This window comes from Mirounga leonina, unplaced genomic scaffold (assembly GCF_011800145.1).
Source record: "Mirounga leonina isolate KUSES-001 unplaced genomic scaffold, KU_Mleo_1.0 Mir_153, whole genome shotgun sequence".
Lineage (NCBI taxonomy): Eukaryota > Metazoa > Chordata > Mammalia > Carnivora > Phocidae > Mirounga > Mirounga leonina.
Genome location: NW_023270387.1, coordinates 32,138,327 through 32,163,632, shown reverse-complemented (window position 1 = coordinate 32,163,632; position 25,306 = coordinate 32,138,327). Strand labels below are relative to the sequence as shown.

Genomic DNA, 25,306 nt, shown 5'->3' with positions numbered 1-25,306 from the left:
ATAAATAAAATACAACTAGAAAATATTAATTCATACACATGAAAATGATGAAAACAACAAAAATTGTAACATAAAATGGAGCCCGGCTTAAGACTAATTCAATGTGTCTACTGTAAGTGCCAACATACTGGCTGTAAGCTAGTCCCCATTTTGGGTAATTAACAGTCAAGGAAAAATAAACTCTGGTCATTTAGATATTTTCCAGTGTTTCAAAGATTAAAGTGAAATAGGTATTCAGTAGAAGCATCGCTATTTCTGAAACTAAGATCAGATAAATTTTTTGGGAGGTTCCTCATTAAGAGTTTGTTATTTGGTGTAATGACCGTGACCTGAACATTATTCTTATTGTGTACATAACAATGAGTTTTATCAGCTTTAATAAAGGTAGATGAAACCTAATCATCAACCACAAAATGAGAAGTAATTATCTAAAACTGTGCTTCTTAGACTTTAATGTGCTTACAATCACTTGGCAACCTTGTTAAAATAGATACCCTTTCAATAGACCAGGAGTAAGGCCAGATAATCTGCATTTATAAAAAGCTCCCAGGTGATGTTGATGCTGATGGTTGCTGAAACATGCTTTGAATAGCAAGTCTACAGGCTGGGGATTGTTTCAATATAATCTAAGTCTTTCACTGCTCTAGCTTAATCCATATTTAGAGTATCAGGAAGAATGGAGAGTTTGAGTATTTCCCAAGTAATCCTCCATAGCTATTGTTTTCTCATCCCAGAATTTGATAGATCTTGGGTAGATGTGACTTTGAGTGTGTTCTCTCAATACCCTGACATATGGCTTTTGTCAGGTAATTCCCTTTAGCCTTAATAGAGAATAAAGTCAGGGTTGACATGCTTTTGTGAAAAATGAGAAAACTAACAAAACCTGAATAGAAAACCATCCACTCCTGCTCAGAGTACCCCAAGATAAAGTTAAGATTTTTCTGAAAAGTTTAAAAATCTAGTTTGCAGAGAAACTTGGGAAAGCAATTTTACTCTTGTATATAAAACCTGGAAAACAAGGAACTATAAAAGTATGTTCATTGCATTATATGTTTAATAGCAAAAAATTGGAGATAACTCAGATATTCATCAGAAGGGAAATGGACAAATTGCAATTTTTCATGTTTTGAAAAATTAAAATGGTTAAAGTGAATAAACTATATATTTAAGAAACAAAATGGATATACCTCAAAAGATAATGTTTAGTGAACAAGAAAGTTATAGAATACTACATATAATTTATCATATATGTAAAAAGATTAAAAATCAAAATAATATATACTATTTATGGATATGGATATGTGGTACAATTTTAAAACCATGAATGTGAGGTATCAAGTTGACTATAATGCTTATCTGTCAGGACAAAGGGAGAATGAGAGCAAATAAATGGCACCAGGATAGGGAAGGTAGATGACCTCAACTTTGTGATATTTTATTTCTTAAAATAAAAAATCTGAAACATATGATGAAGCTTGTACTAGGTAAAATCTAAAATGGTTCACAATGATTCTCACCTCCTGGTATGTATAGTGCAATCCTTTCTCTTCAACTGTGGGCCAAAGCTAGTAATCTGCTTCTGGAGAATAGATTATGGCAAAAGTAATGAAATAGGACTTCCAACATTAGGTTATGTAAAACTGTCTTCCATCTAACTTCCATTCCAAAGAAGAACGCATAATGAGGATCTGAATAAACAAACTTCAATGGACTATAGCGATTAGCTGCCTAAAGAATACCAACCTGTTGAGATGATCATAAGATAATACAGAGAATTAAAATAGATGAATCTGCTTGGAGGAGCAAGATGGCGGAGGAGTAGGAGACCTAAATTTTTTCTGGTCTGAGGAATTCAGCTAGATAGGGATCCAACCATTCTGAACATCTACAAACTCAACAGGAGATTGAAGATAAGAATAGCAGCAACTCTCTGAACAGAACAGTGACCACTTTCTGGAAGGTAGGATGTGCGGAGAAGTGAATCCAAGGTGATATTCGGGAAGATAGACGCAGGGGAGGGGGCCTCCATCAGCTGCTACTGGCAAGTGATAGAGCAGCAGAGCACAAAATTGGAACTTTTAGAAGTCAGCTCTGCTGAAGGATGTCGCTCCAGTGGCTAAGAGAGGGGTGGAACACTCGCTGGGACAGAGTGGTCTCAGGACCCTCGGGGTCACAGGAAGACCAGGGTGTCTTAGTGCAGCAGAGCTCCCAGGTATCAGAGCAAGGAAGCTGGCTGCAGAGAGGGAGCCAAAGAGTGGACTCTCAGCTCGGGGTTGCCACAGACTGTGATCTGCATTGCAGTCGGGCCACTACTCTTCCAGCAGGGACCCAACAAGCAGCAGATCCAGGGAGACTCACCTTCCTCCCCAGGGAGGAGTGGCACAGTAGTGCACCACAGGAATCTACTGGTTTGGAGACTCCACACGAGGTCCTGTGCCAGAGATAGAAACGCTCAGTCACAGGCTGGGTGAGCATGGAGTGCTGCCAGAGACCAGGAAGATGGGAGTGATTGCTTTTCTCTGGGGGTGCATGAAGGAGCGGGGCCCTAAATTGTTGGCTCCTCCAGGGCGGAGATTGGGAGTCTGCCATTTTCACTCTTATCCTTCAGAGCTGTACAGTAAGCTTGCAGGGAACAAAAGCTACCAAGAGCAAACTTGAGCTGCTTATTTAGCCCCGCCCCCAGCAGGGGCAGGGCAATTCCACCTCCAAGAAAGACATTTGGGAACCATGGCAACAGGCCCCTCCCCCAGAAGATCAGCGAAAAGAGCCCACCAAGACCAAGTTTACCAATCAATGAGAACGGCAGAACTCCAGCACTAGAGGAATACAGCACATAGAATTCATGGCTTTTTTCCCATGACTCTTTAGTCTTTCAAAGTTATTTTTTTTAATTTTCTTTTTTTTTCTGAATTTTTCTTTTTCCCTTTTTCAGCCAACATCTTATTAATCCCTTTTTTACAAAATCTTTTTTATTCTACATTTTTATAGTCATATTCTATCCCTTCATAGTAGTTAACCTTATTTTTGGCATATATATATAAGATGTTCTCTCTTTAAAATTTTGGGATACAGTTCCTTCTAAGAGACCAAAATATACCCTAAATCTCTAGTGTATGGCTTTGTTCTAGTTTCCTGCCTGATGACGTTCTCCCCCCCATTTTTTTTTAATTCCTCTTCTTTCTTTTTTTCAACCAACTTTTTCTCTTATCATTTCCTTTTATAAAATCTTTTATAAATTTCATCTTTACAGTCATATTCCATCCCTTCATCATATGAACCCTAAAATTAGATTTTAAACCAAAGACTGTAATAAGAGATGAGGAAGGACACTATATCCTACTTAAAGGGTTTATCCAACAAGAAGATCTAACAATTGTAAATATCTATGCCCCTAACATGGGAGCAGCCACTTATATAAGCCAAGTAATAATAAAAGCAAAGAAACACATCGACAATAATACAATAATAGTGGGGGACTTTAACACGCCCCTCACTGAAATGGACACAGCATCTAAGCAAAAGATCAACAAGGAAATAAAGACTTTAAATGACACACTGGACCAAATGGACTTCACAGACATATTCAGAACATTCCATCCCAAAGCAACGGAATACACATTCTTCTCAAGTGCTCGTGGAATATTCTCCAGAATAGATCACATCCTAAGTCACAAATCAGTTCTCAACTGGTACCAAAAGATTGGGATCATTCCCTGCCTATTTTCAGACCACAATGCTTTGAAACCAGAACTCAATCACAAGAGGAAAGTAAGAAAGAACTCAAATACATGGAGGCTAAAGAGCATCCTACTGAAGAATGAATGGGTCAACCAGGAAATTAAAGAAGAATTAAAACAATTCATGGAAACCAATGAAAATGAAAACACAACTGTTCAAAATCTTTGGGATGCAGCAAAGGCAGTCCTAAGAGGAAAGTATATAGCAATACAAGCCTTTCTCCAGAAACAAGAAAGGTCTCAAGTACACAACCTCACCCTACACCTAAGGAGCTGGAGAAAGAACAGCAAATAAAGCCTAAACCCAGCAGGAGAACAGAAATCATAAAGATCAGAGCAGAAACCAATGAAATAGAAACCAAAAGAACAGTAGAACAGATCAACGAAACTAGGAGCTGGTTCTTTGAAAGAATTAACAAGATTGATAAACCCCTGGCCAGACTTATCAAAAAGAGAAGAGAAATGACCCAAATCAACAAAATCATGAATGAAAGAGGAGAGATCACAACCAACACCAAAGAAATACAAACAATTATAAGAACATATTATGAGCAACTCTATGCCAGCAAATTAGATAACCTGGAAGAAATGGATGCATTCCTAGAGATGTATCAACTACCAAAACTGAACCAGAAAGCAATAGAAAACCTGAACAGACCTATAACCACTAAGGAAATTGAAGCAGTCATCAAAAATCTCCCAAAAAACAAAAGCCCAGGGCCAGATGGCTTCCCAGGGGAATTCTACCAAACATTTCAAGAAGAATTCATACCAATTCTTCTGAAACTGTTCCAAAAAATAGAAATGGAAGAAAAACTTCCAAACTTGTTTTATGAGGCCACTATTACCTTGATCGCCAAACCAGCAAAGACCCCATCAAAAAGGAGAATTCCAGGCCAATATCCCTGATGAACATGGATGCAAAAATTCTCACCAGAATACTAGCCAATAGGATCCAACAGTACATTAGAAGGATTATTCACCATGACCAAGTGGGATTTATCCCTGGGCTGCAAGGTTGGTTCGACATCCGCAAATCAATCAACGTGATACAATACATTAACAAAAGAAAGAACAAGAATCATATGATCCTCTCAATAGATGCAGAAAAAGCATTTGACAAAGTACAGCATCCTTTCTTGATCAAAACTCTTCAGAGTATAGGCATAGAGGGTACATACCTCAATATCATAAAAGCCATCTATGAAAAACCCACAGCAAATATCATTCTCAATGGGGAAAAACTGAGAGCTTTCCCCCTAAGGTCAGGAACACAGCAGGGATGTCCACTATCACCACGGCTAGTCAACATGATACTAGAAGTCCTAGCCACAGCAATCGGAAAACAAAAAGAAAAAAAACACATCCAAATCGGCAAAGAAGTCAAACTCTCACTCTTTGTGGATGATATGACACTTTATGTGGAAAACCCCAAAGACTCCACCCCAAAACTGCTAGAACTTATACAGGAATTCAGTAAAGTGGCAGGATATAAAATTAATGCACAGAAGTCAGTGGCATTCCTATACACCAACAACAAGACAGAAGAAAGAGAAATTAAGGAGTCGATCCCATTTACAATGGCACCCAAAACCATAAGATACCTAGGAATAAATCTAGCCAAAGAAGCAAATAATCTATACTCAGAAAACTATAAAATAAAAATACTAAGAAAAGAAATTGGGGAAGACACAAAGAAATGGAAAAACCTTCCTTGCTCATAGATTGGAAGAACATATATTGTGAAGATGTCAATGCTACCTAAAACAATCTACACATTTAATGCAATCCCTATAAAAATACCATCAACTTTTTTCAAAGAAATGGAACAAATAATCCTAAAATTTGTATGGAACAAGAAAAGACCCCAAATATTCAGAGGAATGTTGAAAAAGAAAAGCAAAGCTGGTGGCATCACAATTCCGGACTTCAAGCTCTATTACAAAGCTGTCATCATCCAGGCAGTATGGTACTGGCACAAAAACAGACACATAGATCAATGGAACAGAATAGAGAGCCCAGAAATGGACCCTCAACTCTATGGTCAAATAATCTTCAACAAAGCAGGAAAGAATGTCCAATGGAAAAAAGACAGTCTCTTCAACAAATGGTGTTGGGAAAATTGGACAGCCACATGCCAAAGAATGAAACTGGACCATTTCCTTACACCACAAAAAAAAATAAACTCCAAATTGTTGAAAGACCTAAATGTGAGATAGGTGTCCAACAAAATCCTAAAGGAGAACACAGGCAGCAACCTCTTCGACTTCAGCCGCAGCAACTTCTTCCTAGAAACCTCACCAAAGGCAAGGGAAGCAAGGGCAAAAATGAACTATTGGGACTTCATCAAGATAAAATGCTTTTGTACAGCAAAAGAAACAGTCAACAAAACCAAAAGACAACCGACAGAATGGGAGAAGATATTTGCAAATGACATATCAGATAAAGGGCTAGTATCCAAAATCTATAAAGAACTTATCAAACTCAACAAAGAACAAATGATCCAATCAAGAAATGGGCAGAAGACATGAACAGACATTTTTCCAAAGAAGACATCCAAATGGCCAACAGACACATGAAAAAGTGCTCAACATCGCTCAGCATCAGGGAAATCCAAATCAAAACCTCAATGAGATACCACCTCACACCAGTGAGAATGGCAAAAATTAACAAGTCAGGAAATGACAGATGTTGGCGGGGATGTGGAGAAATGGGAGCCCTCCTACACTGTTGGTGTGAATGCAAGCTGGTGCAGCCATTCTGGAAAACAGTATGGAGTTTCCTCAAAAAGTTGAAAATAGAGCTATCATATCACCCTGCATTTGCACTACTGGGTATTTACCCCAAAGATACAAATATAGGGATCCGAAGGGGTACGTGCACCCCAATGTTTATAACAGCAAAGTCCACAATAGCCAAACTATGAAAAGAGCCAAGATGTCCATCGACAGATGAATGGATAAAGATGTGATATATATATGCAATGGAATATTATGCAGCCATCATAAGGAATGAAATCTTGCCATTTGCCATGACATGGATGGAATTGAAGGGTATTATGCTGAGCAAAATAAGTCAATCAGAGAAAGACATGCATCATATGATCTCACTGATATGAGTAATTCTCAATCTCAGGAAACAAACTGAGGGTTGCTGGAATGGTGGGGGTTGGGATGGATGGGGTGGCTGGGTGATAGACACTGGGGACAGTATGTGCTATGGTGAGTGTTGTGAATTGTGTAAGACTGTTGAATCACAGGACGCCTGGGTGGCTCAGTTGGTTAAGCCACTGCCTTCGGCTCAGGTCATGATCCTGGAGTCCTGGGATCTAGTCCCACGTCGGGCTCCCTGCTTAGCGGGGGGGTCTGCTTCTCCCTCTGACCCTCTTTCCTCTCGTGCTCTCTGTCTCTCATTCTATCTCTCTCAAATAAATAAATAAAATCTTAAAAAAAAAAACAAAAAGACTGTTGAATCACAGACCTGTACCTCTGAAACAAATAATACATTATATGTTAAAAAAAAAAAAGAAGAACATTGCAGATAGGGGAAAATGAAAGGGGGGAAATCAAAGGGGGAGACGAACCATGAGAGACTATGGACTCTGAAAAACAACTGAGGGTTCTAGAGGGAATGGGGGTGGGTGATGGGTTAGCCTGGTGATGGGTATTAAAGAGGGCACGTACTGAATGGAGCACGGGGTGTTATATGCAAACAATGAATCATGGAACACTACATCAAAAACTGATGATGTAATGTATGGTGATTAACGTAACATAATAAAATAAAAAAATAAAATAAAATAAAATAAAATAAAATAAAATAAAATAAAATAAAATAAATAAAATAGGCGAATCTTAGGAAGACAACCTTAATATTATGATATTGTGAGAAGAATCCTCTGTTGAAAATGTAGAAGAATGGTGAGGACATCAACAAAATTAACAAAGGTTATATGTTTATTATCTCACAGTTTCTATGAGACGGGAACCCATTGTGACTAAATGGGTCTTGTGTCTTTCATAAAGTGGGACTGAAGTCTCATCCCAATACTCAAATGGTATGGGTCCACTTATAAACACACTCATATGTTGTTGGTAGAATTGAGTTCCTGAGAATTGTTGGACTGAATGCTGTAATTATTCATGGACTGTTGGCCAAAGGCCATTCTCAGTGATACTCTTCCTTAGAGTAGCTGGCAATATGGTAGCCAACTTCCAACAGCAGGTGCAAGCCAGACCAAGAGAAGACTTCAAGAAGAGTAGAATAGGGCGCCTGGGTGGCTCAGTGGTTGGGCATCTGCCTTCGGCTCAGGTCACGATCCCAGGGTCCTGGGATCAAGTCCCACATCGGGCTCCCTGCTCAGCGGGAAGCCTGCTTCTCCCACTCCCCCTGCTTGTGTTCCCTCTCTCGCTGTTTCTCTCTGTCAAATAAATAAATAAAATCTTTAAAAAAAAATAAAAAATAAAAAATAAAAAAAAGAAGAGTAGAATAGTCAGACACTAACACTTGATTCAGGTAAGGAAGTGGAGACAGTTAATGAATAAAAAATTTTGAGCTAAACTCATGAAGCAAAAAAGAGAAATGGAGCAGGGAAAATATTGTTCATTGGAATCGAGTGAAGTCCTCAGAATTATTTTGCTTTCAACTTGATATTATTATTTTAGGTAATGATTATCCTCACTTCAAATTTCATGTGCAAATGTTCCACCCAACAAGAAGGATTATCTAGTTTTAAAAGAAACTGTGTTGTTAATAATTAAAGTAGTTGTTTGAATATGAGTGCCATTTAATTGATTTAAAAAATTGACTAAAGTTTAAATTGGAAATTCTCACGGTAATATAGGTTAATTGAAAGCCCTTATGAGTCAGTACCTCAAATACCTACAGAATATGCACTGTTTTGGGATTTGTGATATGGACAAGGATTATTAACTACTGCTAACACGTCATCTGTTTCTCCCTTTATAAATGAACAGCCAATGAATTGGTCCTTGACTTCATTTCCTTGTGTTGTTGTGGTGGTGGTTTTTACTAGGAGTAAACTTAAGTGTAGAGACCACTTCATTCTTCTATTTGTGATTAGATGGTTAGTTTAAAATATTTTATCTCTGTTGAACAGAGAGGCAGTCTGGATTAGGAGTAATGCTGACAAGAAACTTTAGACTTACTAGGGAAGTCCACTCCTGAAATTCAGAGACTACAAATGCTACATCAGGTGGAAAAATGGTGATTCTTACAAGCAGTTGAAGTGGATTAATTTTTACTAAGATTAAGCATAGAATTTTGGATGTTTTGCATTTCTTCAATGATATAAACAACCTGTAATTTACATAACGCTCTGAGTCTGCCCAGCCTTTGGAGTTTCTACCACTAGCTTCTGACATGTGAAAGATTCCTGCAATTTACCAACTTTGCTCCCTCATATCCTCAGTACCTTTGAATGAATTTCATTGTTGACATGACTTATTTCCAGATTTGATTTGGCACATGGGCAATGGCATCATAACTCAAAGTATCTCTGTGTTGACAATTTTCTGTTGTTTCTTCAAAACAACCTTTGCTGATAAATTGTTTTGGAGAACCAGATACAAAATTTAAATGATCTTTTATAAGAATAGGAATTCCCTCTGGAAGGGGAAAACATATTTCAGTTGGATGATATACTCCTGTATAAAATCAGATCACTCCAGTTTCTCTCAGCTTAAAAATAGACAAATACATCCTAATAAAACCTTAGAATTTAATGACCACTCATTGAAACTTTAAGACCTTATTCTTTATTGTATTGTTAATTTTTAGAGCTGTTGTTATTGTTTTGCATTAATATGCTATTCTCTCCAACTGAACTATATGTCATTTGAGCAAAGACCATCTTATATACTCTTCTTTATCCACTCTCAGCTTAAGAGCAGTGCCGACTTACTAAGAACTTAAGAAATGTTGTTGAATAAAGAGACAGATGAGGAACTTAAAATCTGAATTTAGGATGAATTTATATATCATGATAGAATATTTGCCTGAATATTGTTTATCTAAACTTTGTATTCTGGATTACAAATAAAGAGGTAGAAAAAAACAATGTATACCCTCTGTTGACATGGTGACCTAGTGGTTTGGCATCTTTTAAAGTTTATATGGGGTTGGTACATTTTGATCATTCTCATAAGTGATAGCATCTCCGAATCATTTGACCTTTCTTATATAGCTACATTAGAAAATGACAACAACAAAAAAAACTATTAGACTCTATATTATGTGCACAGCATAATGCCACTTACCCATGAAACATTCATCACAATGTTTTTTAATAAATAATGCTCTCCAATTCTTAGGAACCCTTGAAAGTTTGTAATGACAGTTTACACTTGTTTAACTTTTATAAAGAAACAATTTTAAACTGAAAAGAAATTTAAGGTTAAAGGAAGGTTTGGATATTTTCTTTAAGGATTCATTTTAGATGCTCACATGGTATGAAAAGTTTTTCTCACATTGTAACCGTGAATGTCATCATAAAATGCAATTTCTAATAAAACAATCCAAAACTTCTGGAAACTATCATATAAAATATATTATTGATCTTCAACTTTTTGAGGAACCTCCATTCTGTTTTCCAGAGTGGTTGCACCAGCTTGCATTCCCACCAACAGTGTAGGAGGGTTCCCCTTTCTCCGCATCCCCGCCAACGTCTGTCATTTCCTGACTTGTTAATTTTAGCCATTCTGACTGGTGTGAGGTGGTATCTCATTGAGGTTTTGATTTGGATTTCCCTGATGCTGAGAGATATTGAGCATTTTTTCATGTGTCTGTTGGCCATTTGGATGTCTTCTTTGGAAAAATGTCTGTTCATGTCTTCTGCCCATTTCTTGATTGGATCATTTGTTCTTTGAGTGTTGAGTTTGATAAGTTCTTTATAGATTTTGGATACTATCCCTTTATCTGATACGTCATTTGCAAATATCTTCTCCCATTCTGTCAGTTGTCTTTTGGTTTTGTTGACCATTTCCTTTGCTTTGCAAAAGCTTTTTATCTTGACGAAGTCCCAATAGTTCCTTTTTGCCCTTCCTTAAAAGTTGAAAATAGAGCTACCATACGATCCAGCAATTGCACTACTGGGTATTTACCCCAAAGATACAAATGTAGGATCTGAAGTGGTGCGTGCACCCCAATGTTTATTGCAGCAATGTCCACAATAGCCAAACTGTGGAAAGAGCCAAGATGTCCATTGACAGAAGACTGGATAAAGAAGATGTGGTATATATATACAATGGAATATTATGCAGCCATCAAAAGGAATGAAATCTTGCCATTTGCAATGATGTGGATGGAACTGGAGGGTGTTATGCTGAGCGAAATAAGTCAATCAGAGAAAGACATATATCATATGACCTCACTGATATGAGGAATTCTTAATCTCAGGAAACAAACTGAGGGTTGCTGGAGTGGGGGGTGGGTTGAGAGGGATGGGGTGTCTGGGTGATAGACACTGGGGAGGGTATGTGCTATGGTGAGCGCTGTGAATTGTGCAAGACTGTTGAATCACAGATCTGTACCTCTGAAACAAATAATGCAATATATGTTAAGGAAAAAAAAAAGAAGATAGCAGGAGGGGAAGAATGAAGGGGGAGATATCAGAGGGGGAGATGAACCATGAGAGACAATGGACTCTGAAAAACAAACTGAGGGTTCTAGAGGGGAGGGGGGTGGGAGGATGGGTTAGCCTGGTGATGGGTTTAAAGAGGGCACATTCTGCCTGGAGCACTGGGTGTTATGCACAAACAATGAATCATGGAACACTACATCAAAAACTAATGATGTAATGTATGGTGATTAACATAACAATAAGAATTTAAAAAATATATATTAGTGATCATTTAAAGTGCATTTTTTGTAATTATCCTTGACATGATAGGCTGATATTTCTTCTAGATTATATTACTGATACACTTAGGTCACATTACATGAATAAACTAGACAAGGCCATAAATTAGAGCTAACTAGCAGGTAGAGAGGGTTGGGGTCTGGCATTGGACCTAATCTTTGAGAAAAATGGACACAGAAGCAATTGTTTAAAAGAGAATTTCAATCTAAAGGGCAAGTTTAGAATCTAGGGAGACATTATAATGTCTCCATACTATTGTATCAGCAGAACGTAGGTACTCTTAAGGAGCCTTCATATTCTAATTTTTTTTTTAAAGATTTTATTTATTTATTTGAGAGAGAGAGAATGAGAGAGAGCACATGAGAGGGGGGAGGGTCGGAGGGAGAAGCAGACTCCCTGCAGAGCAGGGAGCCCGATGCGGGACTCGATCCAGGGACTCCAGGATCATGACCTGAGCCGAAGGCAGTCGCTTAACCAACTGAGCCACCCAGGCGCCCCATATTCTAATTTTAATGGAAATCTCTGTAAACTAAGAAAGTTATTATTGATGTGCTAATCAATTGAAGTATAGGAAAATCTTGAGTAAAGTATATGTATTCTAGAGCATAATTCAGTAAAAAGCTCTCTTCATCTAGGATATAAACTTACTTTTTATTTCAATATGAACTTTATTTTAAGATAATTCCAACAATAAAACAGCAATTTGTAAAGACTTCATGCATTACTGGAAGTGATCAAGCTAAGACTGGATAAATATCCAGAGATTATGAGAAAGAATGCTTGAAATGAAGGGAAATATATTTTGATTTTATTTATTTATTTATTTATTTATTATTTTTTATTTTTTAAAGATTTTATTTATTTATTTGACAGAGAAAGACACAGTGAGAGAGGGAACACAAGCAGGGGGAGTGGGAGAGGGAGAAGCAGACTTCCCGCGGAGCAGGGAGCCCAATGCGGGGCTCGATCCCAGGACCTGGAATCATGACCTGAGCTGAAGACAGATGCTTAACGACTGAGCCACCCAGGCGCCCCGGGAAATATATTCTGATTTTAAAAGTGTATGGCTCCAGGATAGCATTCCAATGAAACTTAAATTATGCATTTTTTGTTTTTCCAAGAATCATTATTTGTAAATGATACTCATATTTTTCCTGGAAATTTCAGTTCTCATAGTTACTGTTTATCTTAAATACATTTTCTCATAAGCAATAGAGGAAGACAAAAAACAATATATTAATTGTCTATTCCTGTGTAAAATATATCTTAAAACTTAGCAACTTAAAACACCTTTTCATTTTCTCACAGAAACTGTTGGTCTGGAATCTGGGAGTAGCTTAGCTGGGTAGTTCTGGCATAAGGTCTCTCATGACATTTCAACCAAGCTGTTATTGTAGCTGCATTCTCATTTGAAATCTTAACTGAGGGAATATCCACTTAAAAATTCACTCATACCATTGTTAGTAGGCCTCAGTTTCATGTTGGCGGTTGGTCAAACAAGAGATTTCAATTCCTCAAATGTGGGCCTCACCATAACCTGAGAAAGTATCTTCAGGGGCAACTGTCTTCCCCCTAAGGGAATGACTAACAATAACAGTGCTAATAATAGTTTAAACAACAAATATGTGAAATCAAACTAAATATGATGATAGAATGTGTTAAGAAGTAACTTTTAGAACTCAGGAAACAAATGGAAGGGAAAATAAAACCATTAAGGAATTGAAAACTTCATTAGTGGTAATATAGAAGCAACTGAAAAGATAAGAATGTAGCTCTCATATTTGTAAAAGTCAAACAAATGAGAAAAAGAATAAAGATATAAAAGCTGTTATAGAGATGATAGAGAAGACTTAAAAAAAAATATTGAAAATATGCCTAATTGGTATGAGGAAAACTGAGCAAATAAAGAAGAAATCTTCCTGAAAAGGAAAGTCTTGGGTTACGTGGGTGGCTCATTAAGCACCTAACTCTTGATTTCAGCTTAGGTCATGATCTTGGGGTTGTGAGAACAAACCCTGTGATGGGCTCCACACTCAACAGGGAGTCTGCTTGAGATTCTCTCTCTCCCTCTCCCTCAGCCCTTCTCCCCACCCTCTCTCTAAAATAAATAAATAAATCTAAAACCAAACAAACAAACAAAAAGTCTTGAACTCACCAGTTATACAAAATGTTTAACACCAAGACATATCCAGAAAGATCTTGAAATTCAGAATGAGGAAAGCACCTTACAGAAATCCAGGTATAAAATCCAGTCATTTAGAAGATAGCAGGAGGGGAAGAATGAAGGGGGGGGGAATCGGAGGGGGAGACGAACCATGAGAGACTCTGGACTCTGAAACAAACTGAGGGTTCTAGAGGGGAGGCAGGTGGGGGGATGGGTTAGCCTGGTGATGGGTATTAAGGAGGGCATGTTCTGCATGGAGCACTGGATGTTATACTCAAACATGGAATCATGGAACACTACATCAAAAACTAATGATGTCATGTATGGTGATTAACAGAACAACAACAAAAAAAAATCCAGTCATTTAGGAGTGAGGAGTGAGGGAAGGCAGGCTGGACCCATTACCATGGATAATGTTAAATGTGATCAGAGAATGGAAAAATATCTATAAGCTTTAATGAAAGTAATACTGAACACCTAATTTGATACCTAGCCAAGTTGTCTTTCAGTTGTAAAGACAACAGATATTCTGAACCATGAAGCAAAACAGAAAATGTATAGAGTAAACTTGGGGGAAGTGAGAGAAGGTATGTTAATTTCATCATTCTTTGTAGGAGATAATCAACAGATCACTTTTAAATTGAAACAATTCTCTTCTGAGGAAGGACTTTCTGGAGGTGTGAATCTGATATTTCACAGACAACAACCACTAGTATTATAGGTTTAGCCAACTACAGGTATGTTGTAGTCTGTTCATAAAAAAGGCTAATTTTAAGAAAAAAAATCACTCAAAAACATTACTCCTATGAGAAATTAACATTGTGTATGATGGCATCTGCCTGTTACACAAATATCTCAAAGATTTCTACCTTGTTAAATAAAGATTTTGATTTACTGGTTATCAAGATCTTTGTGATGATTATCATATGGTTTTGAAGTCCATCTCCGCAAGTTACAGATTCCATCAAGTTAAAAATTGCAAAATATAAGGACATTGCTTAAAGTAACTCATAGTCTTCACCAATAGATGTAGTGTATGACTGCAGGAGAGTGACTCAATCTGTCTGAGTTTACCTATAATAATACATTCTTGGTATGGAACCTTAAAAATGAATCTCTTTAGAGCTAGAATCATCCTTGATTACCCTTTGCTGGGGACCTGGAAGCTCTACATAGACATGCTCTTCAACCCCTTACAGTGGACTTTATTTCTAAGAGAAAAATGAGAGAGAGAGAGGACAATTGCTTGCTAAAATGCTTTTGGAAGTAACAATTGAACAATAAAGAGATATCTAACAGAGGATGAGAACTCACAACAGAATAAATGTTGTTCAGGCCATTTTCTTATTTTTTCAGTATGTAATTTAGCTTTTCCCAGCCTGACAACCTTTATTTCTCTTGTCCTGTTCTGACAATTTTCAGAACAAAAGATTTAGAACCATAGATCTTTAGTTAAAATCAACTGTTTACTATGTTGCTAATTTTACAGAAGTTTCCTCTCAGAACCTCAGAGTTTTCATCTTTGAATTAAAAATAATTATAATGCTCAGCTCAGAGAATTAAATAATATATATTAAAGTGCTTTAATGTTATAACAAAGTTATGTTATAACAAAGTTGTAATAGTCATATAGTGGCAGTGGTAATCAGATTCTAGATTCCAACAGCCTTGTATTTGTATCCCAGGTTTGCCATGTATTTGCTATATACATTTAGTTCATTAATTTCAGCCTCAGTTTTGTCATCTATACAATGGGGAGATTAATTCTAGTCACATGGCTGTTGTGAGTGTTACATGATACATTGCATATAAATAATTAAGTGTAGTGTCAATAATGTAGTAATTATACCACAAGTATATGTTAGTTGTTATTGTTGTGATTAATTATAATTTATAGAGTACTTGTGATGTCAATCAATCCTCATAATAATATGGTCAGGAGACATTATCAATCACAATTAATAAATGCAGTACAAAGGATAAAAGTAAAAAAAGTATAAAAAAAATAAAAAGGCTAGAAAATGATGGTACTAGAATTTGAACCCAAGTATGTCTGACTCTAAAGCTCAAGAGTTTTGAAATATATAAAAATATAAAATATATTTATTAAATGTTTTTATGCATTATAGGTATTTATAATATTGATTTAAATGATCATAGTTATAATGTGTAAAGACTAGAAGAGATATATTTTCATGACTCCATCATGCAGTTTAACTGTACCTGAGAGTATAAGGTTTCATGTGCTTTTCCACATTTTTATAAATGCATTATGATGCAACAACAAATAGAATATTTTGATAATAATTTTCTCTAGTTATTTTTATTATATTACTTGTTTTTCATTTTTTGAGTAAAAGTTTGTGATAGCAACATCATTTGGTATAGAGAAACACATTTCAGTTATTTTCATGTAATATTTTATTATTTGTAGCTTAAAAAAAGAACTTCAGTTAGATTATCCAGGACTCAAACAAAATACTTGTCAGTGCCTGCTTTGTGAGTGCTCAGTTTTATTGGATGAATATTTGGAGTGCCATGAACACTTTTGTTTTTCTTTGCCCAAAAGAAAATGAATATATATTTAAAGAAAACATATAAATGTACTCTAAACCCATTATTCTAAATATGGAGGTGTATATCTTTTTCAGTAATAATTTGTTAAAGCTTGAGTTTCCTGGGACATTTGTTCTTCTATTTCTTTCCTGATATTTTCTTGTGGTTATCTACAAAGAATGTGAATCTCCAACTGTTTAGTAGAGGCATTAGAAATATGTCTTTCCTAAAATCTTTCCTCTTCATTTTTCTAAGACAGTGGTTTTAAATGAGGACAATCTTGACCCAGGGGACATTCAAGAATCTCTGGAGACATTTTTGATTATACACTTTGGGAAGGTGTGCTGTTGGCATCGAGTAGGTAGGGGCCACAGATGATTATAAACATTCTACAATTCACAGGACAATCCTCACTACAAAGAATATCCCAAAATGCATTTGTGCCAAGGTTGAGAATCTTTATCTAAGGTTACTATATAATCAAATTCATGATCAATAAAAATAAAAGAAAAAATTTTACTTGCTTCTAAATTCACAATTCAAGATGCTAAGGAAGCTAGATACGAATATAATTCTGTGAATTCTTGCACTACTACAAGCTAATAAGACTAATACTGCCTCCAGCACATTTACTCATAATTTCTCCAGCAGAATTATCCTAAAACTCCAGAATTATCCTAAAACTCTTCAAGCTCAAGCCTGTCATCTGAGGCCCAATTTTATTTCTACTTTTCTATAAAATTTTCATTAGTTTAAAATTACCTTTATCATAGGATTTCTCTGAATATTAACGAATTAAATGAGGTAAAATCTAATATCTGGCATATAGTAGGTACTTAATAAGTTTAGGTGTTCTTCCCTCTTGCCTCTTTCTCTTCTGATCTCCTTATTTACATTGTTTACCTGCTGATGAACACTTAATTTTATGCAGTTTTGATATTTTTATTCAGTTATTTGACTTTTTTAAGGACATGTCTCTTTTATTCTTTGAGAATATATTTATTTGCATTACATAATTTATCCTTTACACTCTAGCATTTTTAAGAATAAATAGTGCTTGATTAAATGAGTGAAGAAATGAATGGACAGAGAATACATGAGGACCAATGTTTTCATATCTGTAGTTCCCAAGTAGCAACACAATAGTAATTCATGACTTTTTATTTATTGTATATTATTTTTAACATTCTAAGAGTTTTACTAATATTTAGGTTTTTTTTAAGATTTTGCTTATTTATTTGATGGAGAGAGAGCACACGTAGGGGGAGTGGCAGGCAGAGGGTGTACAACACCAACGTTTGAGATATTTGTTTTTTTCATATTTTTAAAAGAAATCTTAGTCAATTAAAAAATTCTGGGTAGGTCTCTAATTTACTGAAATAAAGTAATTTGCTTGTTGTTACTTTCTTTTGGTAATATGCCTGTTGAGTAAAAGGAAAAAGAAAAATTTTAAATATGAAAATAATGGAGAAAAAGTTTCGATATTTTTAGAAATTTTAAAGTGTGTCCTTTTTGGTCCTTACAGAAAGTGTGGACTATGGGCCAGTGTTTGTACAAGAACCAGATGATATAATTTTCCCGACTGATTCTGATGAAAAGAAAGTAGCATTGAATTGTGAAGCTCGTGGCAACCCAGTTTCCAGTTACAGGTAAAAGTTCACTGCTAATCATTTTTCTCAAGTCTAAAAATTCCCTTCAATGAGATTCTGACATTCCCAGGGAGTATTATAATACCTCAAGTAACTTTTACATATTTGTCTTCTGATTTTTCCAAAGATGGCTTCGAAATGGAACAGAAATAGATTTGGAAAGTGATTATCGCTACAGTTTGATAGACGGGACCCTCATTATAAGCAATCCAAGTGAAGCAAAGGATTCTGGTCATTATCAGTGTTTGGCAGCCAATACTTTTGGAAGTATTCTTAGTAGAGAAGCCATACTTCAATTTGCCTGTGAGTAAAGTATATATTTTCTTCATGTATCTGTATATAGTATGTATACATATAATTTTACAGTTTGGTAAAAGCTTAATTAAGACTCCAAATTTTAATATAGTGGTAAAATCTTGGTAAAGATTAGAACTATATAAACAATGTGTTCCTTTCTAAGATACTTTGAAACTCCCTAAAATGTTTGCCCTCTTCAAATAAACCCAACATACTAATCTGGGAGGTTAAAAATACTATTCATGAATTCTTTTCCTCCACATTTTAAAACATCTACTTATCTGCTTTTACTTTTCTACTGTTTATTGTAGTCAAAACTTGCTATAGATTCTTTTGGGCATAAGATCATATATTCTAAAAATTCTGCTTAGTCAGGAAACTAAAGAAACGCCTCTGAAATGCTAATGTTTCAGATTCCAACTGTAATTTTTCACCCAGATGCCCCAATTTTTTAATTAGAAAAAAGATACATACATATAATCAAACATATATACTAGAATCTATATTTTCTAAAATAGATCATTTATCTAATTAACTATGTGTATTGAGTTCTTAAAACTTGTGAAATTATTTAACTTATGATGAAGACTTACACCAAATTGAGGATAGGCTACTGAGTAAAAAAAAAAAAACACAAAACAAACAGTATCATTCCTCAGTAAAGAATCCTACTTGAATATAAATTCTTGAGGATTACAATATCTAAAAAATAGGACGGTAGGAATCTTTGTGTTAATAATTTAAATGTTACTTATATTGGGTATATAATTTATCACAAAATGATTTTTAATTTAAAATTACATCCTGAAGAATGAAATAATTGATTTTTCTCTATATAATCTTCATCACGTATTATTTCTAATTAGCCCAGAATCCAGACATCCTATTATAGGAGTGTGAAAGAAAAAGGAAAGAATAAAGGAATGATAATGGATTCAGAGCTAGGTCCCAGAAAAATCTAAATATTATCTTTTAAAATAAATTTGGCTAAGGAGTTCAGGCAGGACTCTACATACACCAAACATACCAAGATAGTAACCTGAATATACTCCTTTTATTTTAGAAAATATTATGTGGTGTAACACAGAACCTAATACTTTTCATCATGCACATTAAAAGAGTAACCTAATAAACAAACAGCCCTCCTAATGGCTCCTCTGTAGAGTAGTCTTTTCAAGACAGAGACAACAAATCCATGGGGCACCTGGGTGGCTCAGATGGTTAAGCGTCTGCCTTCGGCTCGGGTCATGATCCCAGGATCTTGGGATCGAGTCCCGCATCAGGCTCCCTGCTCAGCGGGGAGCCTGCTTTTCCCTCTGCCTCTCTCTCTCTGTCTCTTATGAATGGATGCATAAAATTAAAAAAAAAAAAAAAAAGACAGAGACAGCAAATCCAGAGAATATGATGTATGAATACAAAGTGGCCTATACCTTTCTCTTCGGTCTATACTATCTGACACAAGTACACCAATTCATAATAGCTTATATATCAATTGTTCTCCTCCAAATCACCAGTGGAGACAAAATATGCAAAGTTTTCTGTATGCTTCAGAGCAAAAATCTACTTACTGGAAGATCCAATGTGACTGTGTGACTGTGTCATCCTAGAATTTCTGCAAAGACCATTCACAATGATCAGATACTCACCCCCACCTGCAGTGAGCACATTGGCACCCCAGCAGTTACAGTTCAATGACTAGGCAAGGAAAGCCCTATCTTACTTATTCCATATCAAGTATCCTAAACTTAGACTAGAGCAATTTGCTTTATTTTTAACTTAACATAAGGGTTAATATATATATGCATTCATTGGTGGCATCTTATGACCCTGCCTTTCCCCATCCCCACCCCACCTGACTCAACTGTGTTCTGAAGGCCATATATATACATAAGAGCGCATAATGTGCCAGGTTGAAGCAGTCACTTACATAGGGAAGGCCACTTCTGCCTCAAAATTACTCCGTCACCTAGATGCCATTATGTCCGTTTGATAAAATTAGAAAATTAAGTCCTTTAGGTTTAGCTCTGTCTTTTTTCCAGAACATCTTTGGGGGGGGGGGGTTGCAAATAAATATAGGTGGTAGAGAGGAGAATGAAGACTCCACCAACTTGCTTTCTAGTGTACTTGGATATGAGCATGGGTATTATGGGATTCTAGGAGTCAAGGTACTTTTGTGATTGGAAGAAAATTGAGCTAGGAACTTGGAAAGAAAAAAAGAAGCTTCTAAAAGGAAGTGAAAGGATACAAAGGTAAGATAAGATTAAAAACTTGGTGGCAACTTTCCTTTACATCATGATTTTCTATGTCTAGCTTCATAGCTAGATAGATAATGTACTCACTACTTATTGTTTATAGAATGTTTAATGTTTAAAGGGTTTTTGCAGGTAGAGGAATGTTCATCACTCTTTATACGTTTTAAAGCTGAAATCATTAATCTTTTTTACCTATCAGCCACTATTTATATAAAAATTTAAATATACAACTAGTATTTTAAAACTTTTTTTCAGCCATGGGAAAAAATAAAACTAATACATTTAATAAATTTAAATAATTATCAAAACCTATGTAATCAAATTAAATATTCAAATCTAATACATAAGTCTGTTAAACATTTTAAATGTCATAAAATTAGGCAAAAGTTACAAATTATCAAATTGATTACAAAATTTTTATTCATACTTATAAGTAAACTGTCTTGTACTTATTCTTGAGGTATACTTTTATGCTTTACTCAGTTTTTGTTATATAAATATTTTTACCTTTTATACATCAGTTTCATCATATATAACCCACAAATTCATCAGATATGTCTTCTACACTGTGTAGTTCTATTGTGATCTTCTAAAATGATCCTTTCTAAGGAGCCTCATATTACCTAATCTGGAGTTCATGTCTGAGTTGTAAGTCAATCCAATTTTGGTTGCCCCTTTCAAATGTGAGACCTGTTTAACAGATGTGTCCTCTTTTATAATTTGAACATTATTTTTGTTATATCAATAACACTTTAAATCTATAGCTTTCACATAGGCTTTACCTTTTGGAATATGACATATTTGCTTAAAATGATGTGATTCTAAGACTTATTGGACAGTGTTAAATAAATGCCAGGGGAGTCTCCCCTAATTATATTCATGGAAAAAGTACTAATCTATATTTTATAAATATATCATATTTAATTGAAGACTCAAGATGTCCATATAGTAACAATCCTATTACCAATAAAGAAAATAAAATTTAAACATATCCTATTAGAGTCACTTTACTTTTTGCTTGGAAATTACATATGTATATTATACACATATGCATCATATTAAACTTTCTGATTCTGAGTATTAGAATCATGAGATTTTGCAGATTCAACTTAGTTATATATATGCAAACTGTCACAATTTGGCTATTGGGACTCACTTAATGTTAGCTTCTTTGTCCTCTTATTAACCAGAACTTTATAAATATATTTTTAAAGATTTATTTATTTATATTAGAGAGAGAGCATGAGCAGGGCGAGGGGCAGAGGGAGAGAGAGAGAGAGAGAGAATCCTCAGGCAGACTCCCCGCTGAACATGGAGCCTGATGGCAGGGCTTGATCCTAGGATCTTGAGATCATGACCTAAGCCAAAATCAAGAGATGGACACTCAACTGATGAAGCTACCCAAGCACCCCAACCAGAAATATATTTTAAAATATTCTAACTTTCCATTAATAATATTCTGATCCCCTACCCACATCCCAAGTCAATCAAGTTCAGCTACTTTTCATTGACCACAATGCACAATTTTACGGGAGGCTAAAATCTAGACTCTAGAGGTGCATATAAGACTGTTCCAAAAAAAACAAAAAACAAAAAAGACTGTTCCAAATAAGTTATGATAATGGGTAGGAAGACAGTATTACTAAACCATTTTAGTAAAATAGACTTTAAAAAGAACATCCTTTTTTTAGGGCCTCAAGTAGCTTATATCCATTGAACAATTTTATGTGGCAGTACTCCAAGTGTTTTAAAATACATTAACTCATTTCATCCTCATAACCAACATATGAGTTGTTATGTTATAAAACATAAATCCAGGGGCTCCTGGGTGGCTCAGTCAGTTAAGCGTCCACCTTTGGCTTGGGTCGTGATCTCTGTCCTGGGATGGAACTCCATGTCAGGCTGCCTGCTCAGCGGGAAGTCTGCTTCTCCCTCTCCCTCTGCTCCTTCCCCCTCTCTTGCTCTCTCTCTCTCTCTCAAATATAAATTTAAACAAACAAACAAAAACACACAAATCCAGGAGAGCCTGGGTGGCTCAATTGGTTAAGCGTCTGACTCTTGATTTCAGCTCAGGTCATGATCTCAGGATCCTGAGATCTAACCCTGCATCAGGCTCCCAGCTCAGTGGGGAGTCTGCTTGTCTCCCTCTACTTCTGCCCCTCGCCCTGCTTGCACTCTCCCTGTCTCATTCTTAAATAAATAAATATATCTTTAAAATTTTTTTTAAATATTTTATTTATTTATTCATGAGAGAGAGAGAGAGAGAAGCAGAGGGAGAAGCAGGCTCCCAAGGAGCAGGGAGCCCGATGCGGGACTCGATCCCAGGACTCTGGGATCATGACCTGAGCCGAAGGCAGATGCTTAAACGTCTGAGCACCCAGGAGCCCCAATAAATATATTTTTAAAAATAAATAAATAAAATGTAAATCCATTTTGTAGATGATAACTCTTATTTAACTCTAATAGTACTCAATCTTTCTCTATTCTAATATAAATATGTATTGTATTCACTTTGATATACTCTTTGATTTTCAACTTCTCTCTCAAACTCTAATTATATTGTAATTTCTCAAAAGTTTTTATATATTTGCTTCATCAACCTCCATTTTATAATCACTTTATTAACATCAATATGATATAACAAAAATAAATATTAGCAACAAAAATAAGTATGTAATCATTCTGCATTTCTTATTGTTCAAATTTAGTTAATGAGCCACTTGCCAATTTTTCTTATGGAAGTTTAAGAATTACCAGGTCTCTTTTTAGATCTGAAATTTTGGGATATATACTAATAATTTTGGGATATATATACTAGCTTTTGTATGTAATGGTTTTTTCTTATTTTCATATTTCCCCTTTTAATAAACTTCATTCCTCATAATTTATTGGATAATCTATGGTTAGAACCTGGAGAGCTAAATTTTCTAAATGAACTTGAGACAGGACAAGATAACTGTGACTATTATCAGTAGCTGACAATGTCATCATAGATCCTGGTTTTTGAAAGGAATGGTGATAAAGAAGTGGGTATTGGCATCTTTACCTGGTGATATAGCAATGTGTGGAAAAATTAAATGTAAAATAAATTTGGTTTCTTTTAAAGTTTTGTTCCTCTTCACTTGTCACCCAATATATTAAAAAATATGAAATAGCAAATGTATATTTATATAATAATTATTTTATTTTACTAATATATTTTATCTCAATCTCATTCCAAAGGGTATTTATTTGACTTGCTATATAAAATTATGCTTAAAAGGTAAATATGTAAATAAATAAATACACACCAGATAAAAAGACATTTCATAATAAGAGGTCAAGATAGTGTAGGCCATAATGTCTCATAATTATTGTGGCCAAGACATAAATCTTTCCTTGGGACTTCCAGCAGTCAGAGCAAAAGGAAAAATACAGACATTTAAAGGACTCTAATTTCCCCTGAGTTCCTTAAAAGAAGAAACTCTTTTCTTGACATTTAATTCTCATTGAAATTTCTCATTCGAGGGTTATATAGAGATCTTAACAATATTCCTACATCAGTTCAATAGCAAGTTTAATTAGCTTGACATAAAACCAAACCAATTCTTTAAATGTAACTGGATTTTAATCATGAAACTATTCACTTCATTCATTTTTAATTTTTTTAAATTTTGATTTGAGCAACTAATAGATATGAGAAGCTGCTTCAGTCTTGCTCACTTTCCCCTTTTAACCTATCCTTTATATGTCTAAATGTCTACCATGAGGATCTGTTATTTTAAGTTCCCCCTAAATGAATATTTATAAATGTGGTTCAGCATAGTTAATGTTAATAATATACTTTAGCATTAATAAATATATACCTCATAAGGTTATAGTAAAAATTAGTGATGTAGAGAAGTCATGTCTGTGAATTATTTTTTAACTTCAGAAAGAAAGAAATAAACACAAAGGTGGATAACTATTGTTAGTACTGATTGTTACTGGTTATCAAGAACATTGATAGTGATTATTTTTGACAGAGTATACTTTATTCCTGTAGCTGATGTTCATCATGAGGATAATTTCCTCACCTAGTGTAGTAATTTCTCTTCAGTGACAAGCAAGAATACACCATATAAAACTTTGTCACTCTATTAGCTTATTATCATGCTGATGAGAATTTGGAATTGATAATGTGACACTACACTTTTCAAACATCCTTCAGATATCCAAAGCTCATAGCAATCTCTCCAAAATTTGGATTCTTTGAAATAATTCATACTAGTAAGTCAAACATAAAATGAATGAAGAATAAATAGTAAGTCAAACATAAAATGAATCAAGAATAAAATCTCCTCATGCTGTCTCTTGCTTTAAAATATCTTCATATGTCATCCTTGGTAAATTGATAGTTCATACCTAAATTTGAACATATTGCTTTTCAGGGCATTTAGATGATTTAGATGCAGAATGCTCCATTAGTTTTCCTTGAAGCAGTTGATTAAATAACCTCCTTAACTCTTTGAGAGATTATATTTTTATAGACTTTGTATTTAAGCCCTTTAATTTAACCTTTTATTTTTATATAAAACTCAAAAATTACTTCTCTAGCTTTTCCAAAACTTCTTCACTTAAAGTAAAATTGACCTTTGACTTTAAAACCACATTTAACTAGCATTTGATACCTAATGAAATTATTTGAATAATTGCTAACTCCACAGTATATCCAAAGCTTTATTTGATTAGTCCATGAGATTTTGTCCATAATAACTTCATTAAATCATTTGAATATCAACCTGAATGAATCA

The 25,306-nt window shown here is 35.0% G+C and overlaps 1 protein-coding gene across 1 annotated transcript in view; it reads left to right on the top strand.

Moving 5' to 3' along the window:
• The window catches only part of CNTN5 (contactin 5), a 603,313-nt gene that overhangs the window by 3,742 nt on the left and 574,265 nt on the right, over positions 1-25,306 (top strand). The window contains exons 3-4 of the mRNA XM_035009452.1: positions 17,862-17,985; positions 18,113-18,288. Coding sequence (XP_034865343.1) covers positions 17,862-17,985; positions 18,113-18,288 — 300 coding nt within the window. The remainder of the gene's footprint in view (positions 1-17,861; positions 17,986-18,112; positions 18,289-25,306) is intronic.